The 9318-nt window shown below is 43.3% G+C and overlaps 1 protein-coding gene across 1 annotated transcript in view; it reads left to right on the top strand.

Annotated features, from left to right (window-relative positions):
- Positions 1–3863: 3863 nt before the first annotated feature.
- Positions 3864–9318, top strand: part of LOC138301709 (STE20-like serine/threonine-protein kinase) — a 221009-nt gene continuing 215554 nt past the window's right edge. Inside the window, exons 1-2 of the mRNA XM_069242224.1 lie at positions 3864–3951; positions 4124–4273. Coding sequence (XP_069098325.1) covers positions 3864–3951; positions 4124–4273 — 238 coding nt within the window. The remainder of the gene's footprint in view (positions 3952–4123; positions 4274–9318) is intronic.

The raw sequence follows: 9318 nt of genomic DNA, 5'->3' as shown, positions 1-9318 counted from the left end.
TCCAGACTGCTTCTTTCGCATCAACAGTCCCATGAGGCAGAACAGGGTTGAGGTGGCAGTCTTGGGTGGCTTTATGCTTGGGCAGATGCTTGTGGCCAGGATTGGCAGCTAAGTGAAAATGTCATTGGGGCAAGCAGAACACATCCCAGGCAGCCTGGGGGGTGGGAAAGTGAGAATGCCTGGGGAAGCAGGAGGGTTTACACCTAAGTGTCGGGGCAGCCAAGGGCACCAGTCAGCCATAGCCACTCCTGGCAGGAGAGAATGAACAGACCGGATCTCCTGAGAAAGGTGTCAGTTTCTCGGGCAGATAGGAGAAAAGTGGCAGGTCTTATGGGAGGAGGCAGGAAAGGAGTCCACCAGAAAGCGTCTGATGGAGGGAGAACCAGTGTTGACACACACAATCTGGGGTGAGGGGTCAAGGGACTGCTTGTGGAATATGGAAGCAGGTTTAACTGGCGTGGCTGGTTTGCTGACAGGAATGCTTTGGGCTGATGTGGAAGGGGCTGATCAGCTAAGCAAATATACTGTCCAGAGAAGCACTGAATACACTGCTTTAGTGGGGCTGCTGAGACGGATTCTCTTCCCTGCATCAGTGCATACAAGTTAAGTACATTTGTAGCAGATGATGTGAGGAGACTGCCAGCAGGAGGGACTCCTTGCAGTGCAGGCAAGAGATTTGTTTTCCCCCTCCTCTGCCTGGCAGCATATTGTACGGTGCACACTAGCAATGTGGTATTCAGCCTTTATTTAAGAACCTCTAGATGAAGCAAATCCTAAAAATGTATTGCAGAAGTAATATCTGTAATCTGATTTGTCATTTGTAGGTCCAGAGTACTAGGCTGTGCTTTCACTGTCTATTGCGAAGCATATTGTGGTTTGCCAAGAACATAGAGGGGCTTGGAGCCCACCAATTGCTTTCCATTGGTAGGCCTTCCTTGTCGCTCACATTTGTCTATTTCAATCGATGCCCCAGCTTGTTAATCTTGTGTTGCGCATGGAGCATTGCCTCTTTACAGTCTGTTTTATTGGCTGGCATCACTTCCACTTCAAGCTTTCAAGCACTACTTTTTTTTGTATACGAAGCACTCCATTAGAGTGCGGGGGGGGATTTAATAAAAGTATCTATCTATACATGAGACAGGTTGCTTCATAAATCAGTTTGTCCTGTTAAAAAAATAAAATCCACTAGTCCCTATGGGGTCTCGTAGTGTGGCAATACATTCTCATTATATAACAGCCTCTCTAATCATTCCAGTGCTCATACTATTCTAGAGCTTGAGTACTAGCAATTTCCTTATTTGCCACCTTCCCGCAGAACTACATACTGTGGCTGGAGGTAGCTGTCGGCAATAGTTCCAGTGTTGGAATGAACTTTTGAATCTGTACAAGCCTACTAACTCAGCTATTTTAGGGGTTTACCAGCTCTTCTTTAACCTTTTCCTGTACTGAGAGGTTCGAAATGTACTCCTGACAAGGACAGGAGTAAAAGTTTGGGGGGGGGGAGCAGTTGGAAAGAAAGTGAACTTATAAACGCTCAGCAGATGTTTGCATAGGCAAATCTACACATGCAGACTTGCTGGTGCTACAGTGCAGTTCACAAAACTTTTCTAGGAGTATGATTTCCTAGCCTACTTCTGTACATTTTTGTGAATTCATGAAAGCTGTAAATCTGGACTAATGCAAGGGCATATTACATGGGTGCACTTTGAGGACTTTCCTTTTGTTTTTATGAAAAATTCTCTCTCTCTCTCTCTCTCTTTCTCTCTCTCTATACCTCCCTGTCTCCCTCCCTCTCTCCCTCCCTCCCTCTCTCTCTCTCTCTCTCTCTCTCTCTCTCTCTCTCTCTCTCTCTCTCTCCCTATCCCTCTCTCTCTCTCTCTCTCCCTCTCTCTCCCTCTCCTTATCCATCCCTCTCTCCCTCTCTCTCCCTCTCCCTATCCCCCTCTCTCTCTCTCTCTCTCCCTCCCTCTCCCTCTCTCTCTGTCCCTCTTTCTCCCTCTCTCTCCCTCTCCCTCTTTCTCTCTCCCTCTCTCCCTCTCTCTCCCTCTCCCTATCCCTCTCTCTCTCTCTCTCTCTCTCTCTCTCTCTCTCTCTTTCCCTCCCCTACTCTTTCACAAGCAACATTGCTGCACACAAAGTAGTTTTGCTCAGGGACTACTGTGGCAATGTGTGAATTTGAAACTAAAAACTATTTTTGCTTTTTGCCACTGTCTGTCATATGGGTGAGGGCCCAGCAGCTCCCACAATAATAAAGTTTTACACAAATCATGTCAAAACAAGACACCCATTAACAAAATCATAAGGTTGACCACCAATGTCACACCTATTCACTTTGCGAGTGCTTGTTTATTTTTCGTATTTCCCATGATCTTGTTTAAAACTGATTTTCTGTTGCAAACACTAGCATTTATCAACACATTTTACTAAGTGATGCTTCAAAGAAGCAATGCCTATAATTTCGCAGTAGTTTAGCAAAACGTTTTTTTTCTACTGGCATTTTATTTTCATAGCAAAGAATCATCAATCCTGCTTTCAAGCTTCTGCAGATATTTGCATCTAGTAAGGGAACATGCAGGGAGCATTATACAAATCCTCATATTGTTAAACTGTAGATGTGTGTACACATTTGTATACTGGAACCACTGTAAGTAGTGCAGTCAGAGTTTAAAACATTTCCTTGAAGCTCTTACCCTAAATGTAAAGGCTTTACATTAATGAGACATAAATTCAAGTTTGGACAGCATTAACATATGGATACAAATATTACAGTAACCTCAGACAGTGCTCTTCCCAGATCCATAATATGGTACTATAAACCGGCAGCCAAAGGGTTTATGCTACAGTGGGTTAGGCCTGTTTCTCTAAAGGACAAAATAAACATGAACATTTGCTGTCCTCGGCCCCAAACAATATGTCCTGTACGTTGGGCTATAAGAATTTCACACCCCTGACTGCATGTATTTTTTAGCAGCCTCTCACCTTTCAATCTGTATCGCTGCCTGTCGCCCGACTGCCTCTCCCCGCCGCCCCCTACACTCGCCCATGTACTTCTCCCCATTGCGCTTCTCCCCATTGCTTCCCTTCGCCCGTGCCCTCCAAGTTGCTATCCCCCAGCCCCCAGGTTGAAGTTGGTACTGCCCACAACCCCTTCCCCATTGCTTTTGCATCTTCTCCATTTCTCCCACAAACCTTTTGCTTCCGCATCCCCACTGGTGCTACTTTGGTGCACCCTACCTTACCCTGTGGAATGTCGCTGTTCGCTGGCTCTCCCCTGTATTGCGTCATTATCCCGTCCTCCCCGTTTAAAAAGAAACACCCACTTATCTGTGTTTTTTTCTTTTTAGCTAGCAATCCAACTCATATCAATAACTAAAAAGGAGAAAAAAAAAAAACAACCATACTATCTTGTGGGCGTGCAAAGGCTTTTTAAAAAAAGATTTTTTTTATAACTTTTAGCCACACTGCTATGCAGTGTGGCTAAAAACTATTTGCAAAGCCAGTAGGTCAGAAAGGAAATATCTTTTGACTTTCCCAGTGCTTGTTTTACTTGATTGCTGAGATTCGCTATGCCCTTGTTATCTAGATAAAATTAGAAGTACAGCATTTGTATAGTGCACAATGTGTTAACCTGTTTCTAGAATTTAGCTTTGCCATTCTGACTCGTGTGTGTGTGTGTGTGATTGCATAGGAACATTGTCTGTGTACAGGTTCAGCGGATGCAAAGTTTGCTTTTAATAATACAAGCATATGGACTTATCTAAATGTGTGGATAAGAGAGTTATTGCTCTGTCCAAATACAGATAATGTTAGAGGTTCTTCTGCCCCACTTGGGATCTGTACCTATACCTTTCTAGTCACTGTGGATGAGTACGTATTGGCAGTGTTTCAGTAACACCGATGAGGAGTCTCACTTTCTTAAAATGTTTTTATGCTGGCATTCACCTTTAACTGGTAAGCCACAAACTCTAGCATCTGTGATGTTTTTCCTGCCAAATACACCACAGTGTACATTTATTTTGCTGTGAGACAGAAAAGACAACAGTTTGTTGGACTGTAAGCATGATCGCTTAACATAAACTGGTAAAACTAATATATGGTTAATTTTGTGATTTATTTTTTTCAGAGCTTGAGAGGCCATTAACTGAACCTCAAATTCGTGTAGTTTGTAAACAAACATTAGAGGCCCTTGTCTACTTGCATGAAAACAAAATTATTCACAGAGATTTAAAAGCTGGCAATATCCTTTTTACAATTGATGGAGATGTAAAACTTGGTGAGTAACTAAAATGTAAAATAATGTAGCTGATCTGTCTCTTTAAAAGATGCACCTGTCTCTTTGATGGCATATGGATTCATATCATATTGAGTTAATTTTCTTCTTTTAACAAAATAATTATTGATACGTTTTCAGGGAGAACATAAATAAATCCAACATAATCAGGGGTATAACATGCCCACAATGCATAATGAGCTATCCACGGGTAAATAAAGGACTTTTTTTCACAAGAGACCTAAATTAATATAAATATACAACAGCCTACCCAGATGACAGTATAATATTCATTTCCCCACACTGCGTTGATCTTGATATTATAATCCATTATGTAGGTGTGCCCATCCTTGACTGAATGTATCTTAGAGTCCTGCTCCAAACATGTTTCTCCTGCCTATTAGTAATTGTTGCCTCTAGGACCTGATGATTTTCTCTCTGCTCTCTGTTTGAATCAACCAATGTAAGTATTACTATTTTTTGTAAGGTTTCAGCTCGGATCATGTCGTCCTCATCCACCTTAAATCCATCCAAACCCCTCATACGTCTTTCTTCACCTTTGCCCATTGAGATATCTCCCTGATCGATGCCTGTATTGTTGGTCCACAACTGGACAGCCTTCGAACGGCTGTTTTTTTCTTTTTTTTTTCCTCAAACAGCTGAGGCACAGTAAAGCAGTGGTTTATTTTCTTAGCTTTGGGTGATGGGATAATCCCTAAAAGGCGATGTTGGTCCGATAACTCTGTGTTAATACCTTACACTTTCCTCTGTCTCTTAACTATTTCTCTTCAATAGGGTTCAACTGCAGATCAACACCAAGTCATATGTAGAACACCTGCACCTAGCACCTTGCATCTAGGACATATATCGTGCCTAGCAGGGAAGAGTTTTTGTAGCGTAGTAGGTGTGAGATAAGTGCAGTGCAGTATATAGAACAGAGCAAGTTTGAATTGAGCATTGCTAGACACATCTTTCCTTGAGTGTGTTTTACTCCATTCTTTATCTGATAGAGGCTACTTTAAGTCCTCGTCCTGCTTTTAGCCTCTAGGAGTATTTGGATTCTATCTTTCTCTAATACATAATACATACGTGAGGCCAGGCTTGCGGCTGTCCCTAATATTCAACAAGACTACAGGTGTATTTGTTTCCTTGGCACTAAGGGGAAACCCATCCATATGCCCCTAATCGCTGTGGTCAGTTTGGCGTACTGCAAAAACTTGACAGTGCCTAAATTACATTGTTGTTGTGCTTCTTGAAATGTAAATGTTTTCACTTTCATATAGCAGTCTTGTTAAGTTGTGTTTTGCTGTTTTTACAAATGATGATAGGCTAAGGTCATTGGCCTTTTTACTGGCCATGACTGTTCCATTAGCCAACCTCTTGTGAGTTACCTGCTCTCATGCTAATATGAAGTGTTAATTTAACAGCTGCCCTTTATCTGTTACTTACTTGGCAGGCTTGTGCAGGTAAGTTGTGCAATTTTGGAGACGCCCAAATGCTAAAAAAGAAAATGTCACAAAGAAGTTAAACAGGATCTTTCCAGAGTAACATTGTCCTCTCCATACATGGTTTGGGGAGTGTCAGTGAAGCCATGTCCCAGGGAACCTGCCCACATCATGCCCACAGGCTTGCTCTCTGGATTTAGCCCCTCCAAGGTATGGATTCTCATTCACCACGTTTATTACAGTACTTAAAAGTCTGGTAACAGAGAAATGAGTTCTGATGGATACATCTTCCCGCATACATCTTACTTTATTAATTATCCTTCCAGTGCCCAGAGTGTACTGAAAAACATTTCCCAGCTATGTCTGTCCAGCTCTGTCAGGTGGTGGTATTCATCAGCTTCAGCAGCTGTTTCTCGGGACATGACAACACCAGAGTTTATCAAGAGACAACTGCTGCTGTGGTGTCCGATTTAGTTTTTTACACCACCTAATCAACATGGGTCCGGAGCTTTTGCTGTGTCTCACAAACAAAATTCTGTTGCATTAGGCAGGAGCTACATCAAATTTCTCCCTCAAAACTTTGTTTCATGCTACATGAAGATTCCCCTTTTGTTTCCACATAACTGGCTATGGTGTCTGGGATTGGAGAACAATGCCATGCCAGCAATTTTTTGCCTCATGCACCCGAAGGGCACCAGAGAGCGAGAGGCCACACTTGCCAATGTCGGCATAGAAATCCCAAGTAAAATCCCTTATCTGTCAGTAAGTCACCTCTGTGGAAATGATCGCCCCAAAGTTTTTCTCACAAAACGTCCCTATGGAAGGGGAAGTCCCCTTCATCCTTGAGAAAACTGTAATGATCAGAGGCTCAAGGCAATTTCCAGACACCAAACTTCTTTGTTGTTGGAGTATATACCAATGCCTACATTGATCAGGCTGCAGTTTCTAGGTCCATGAACCAGTGTAGGTTAAGGTTGATTTCTCCCTGGTGCGCTTCAGGAGCAGTGGAGCTACACCCACACTCTGGACTTAACCTCCTCAGTATATAATTCAGTCAACAATGTAAAAAGTTGTATGGTTGCTCAAGGGCAATAAAGAGACAGCTGTCTCTCTATGTCCAGGCAGAGGACTGCTCATTTCTGGGGAGGGGTAGATCTAGGGGGCAGTAGCTGCAGCCTGCACTTCCCTCTGTTTGCTCTGCTGCTTCATAACATCTTTGACTTCCTCCCTCTGGAATTATCTTTTGGTGGGGTTGTGGAGGGTCTTTTTCCCATTAGTTGTGAGGCAGACAAGAGAGATGGCTCTGTCATCTGTTTAGCTAACGTACAAGCACTATGCCCTGAACTTGCTGTTCCTTTCTCCAGATTTCCTCCTTCTATCAGGACTACTGTCGAGCACATGCTTCAATTTTGAAGGCAGAAGTCCTTGCCCTTGTGAACAAAGGGACCACAGACATGTTGCCACTGAGAGAAAAGGGCACAGAAGTTTATTCACTCTATTTTGTGGTCCCCAAGAAGGGCAGTCTTCTGAGACTCCTAGATCCTTGGCTTCTGAACTTGTTTATTTGACAAGACAAGTTCAAGATACCGTCTCTTAGCCAAGTATACAGGCCATGAATGCAGTTGACGTTATGGCATATTTATGGTGCCTATTTACATCTTACAGTTCTGCTCACCAACTGACTCGGGTACACTGTAAGATACAGGCACTGCCAGTCAACATTTCTACCATTCGGGCTAACTACTTTCATGTCTTTATGAAAGTGGTGGCAACCTTATTGCAGTATTTTTGTCTATGTATTTCTGTACTGTTACAATTGGTTCATTAAAGTGGGGTCAGTGGCTCTTGTCTGGGATCATCATCAGTGGATAATGACTCTCTTCTATGGTTTGGGTTTTTCTGTTGACCCCCAAATTTTCACCCCTCTCCCATGTAGAGGCTAACCTTCATAGTGGCTGTGTTGGGTCTGATCCTCATGAAGACTTTTTCTCTTCCTCAGAGGATTGTGGTTATTGTGATTCTGAAATTTCTGGCTCATTTCTGGACCCCATTACTGCAGGTCTTGTATCTTCTTGGTCTCATGGCCTTGTGCGTTTTTTGGTTCTTCATGACAGTTGGTGGACGAAAGCTCTTGAGTGGTGTCTGACATATCAGCGGCTCCAACAACTGGAGAGTCTCTTGGCTCAGCTATATTTCTTCCACTCTTTTCATCCAGACCTGCACGTGTGGATAGACCCCCTTCAAACCTATGGTGGGTTTACCCTTCAGCTATCAACAGGCTCAGGCTTCTATGGTCACAGATTCCTCGTCTTTGGGCTGGGTACCCATCTGGATAGCATGAAGGCATGTGACCTTAGGTGCCCATCAGTGCAGATTTTACACAAAAATGTGTTTGCGCTGGAGGCAGTCAGTCTTGCTGTTAAGGCAGGTCTCCATTCTATCTTTGGACACCCCATTACAACACCAACAGACCTGGTGGTGTGATATTGTGGGCTGGATGTTAGAAGTCAATTTGCATGCAGAAGTTGACTCAGCGGCAGGGAATGTCCTTGGTGTCTGCTTATCTAGCAAGTGCCATCAATGTGAGGGCAGAGTCTCTCAGTCACCACTCACTGAAGGACCACTATTAGTAATTACATCCGGAAGTGTTTCTTCCAAGTTGGGGTTTCTATGTGTGCATCTCTTCACCATAGCCTGGAACAGGAAGTGTCCTGAGTTGTGTGCCATACACTTTTTTCTGAATAATTCTTTGTAGATGCTTTCAGGTTCAGCTGGTCTCAGGGCCTACAGTTCTCTTTTTGTTAAAATGTACTGCAGAAAGTACCGGAGGATCAAGTGCTTTTGCTAAGGACTACAGCTTGTGTCTCAGACACTCAGTGATGAACACTTTGCCCGAACTGTATAGCATGAATTCCTTGGTTCAACCTGCACTACTCCTAGCCTCCTCTGAGGGAGATATTGCTGTGCGAGTCGTTGATAAGATGTGAAATTTGTTGGTATAGGTGTACATCAGAAGTAGTTAATTTTCTTCAGAAAGAATATGTTTAAGACGTGTGTGGCTGTAGATAAACATTCTGTGCATACTCCTGCCATCTAGTGTATGGTAATTGCTCATGAAGAACCATGGATAAATCAGGCACACAGACCCAAGGTCGCTCAATCTTGTGATCTGGTCCTTAGGTCTTAGATTATGGATACCATAACCTTCCTCCTGAACGCATGAGCATCTTTAAACAAGCATTTGCAATGCACTAGGGTCTCGCATTTGTCGGAGTTACAGCTGTTCACAGTTGTAAACCCCCAACCGGATTTCTCTTGCATTTAAAAAAAACAAAACAAAAACAGCGCGATCGTGCTGCTACAGTTCACACTAATAATACCTATTGGCAAAAGTGCAATTAACTGAGTAACAAGGTCGATAGTATGCGAAGCGCTGGACTTCTGCCCAGTGAGATCGCGCTGAGAAAAAGTAGTCCACAAACCCAGCGAGCCTCACATGTTTTCTGTACTTGGTCGCTGCGCTCGAGGAGGGCTAACCACCGGAAAAGGCATGATGTATGCATGCCTTCCACTAATCATAAGAAGCGGATTCTAACAGGCAAG

Source organism: Pleurodeles waltl, chromosome 6, assembly GCF_031143425.1.
Source record: "Pleurodeles waltl isolate 20211129_DDA chromosome 6, aPleWal1.hap1.20221129, whole genome shotgun sequence".
NCBI classification, from domain to species: domain Eukaryota; kingdom Metazoa; phylum Chordata; class Amphibia; order Caudata; family Salamandridae; genus Pleurodeles; species Pleurodeles waltl.
This window is presented reverse-complemented; position numbering and strand designations above follow the sequence as displayed.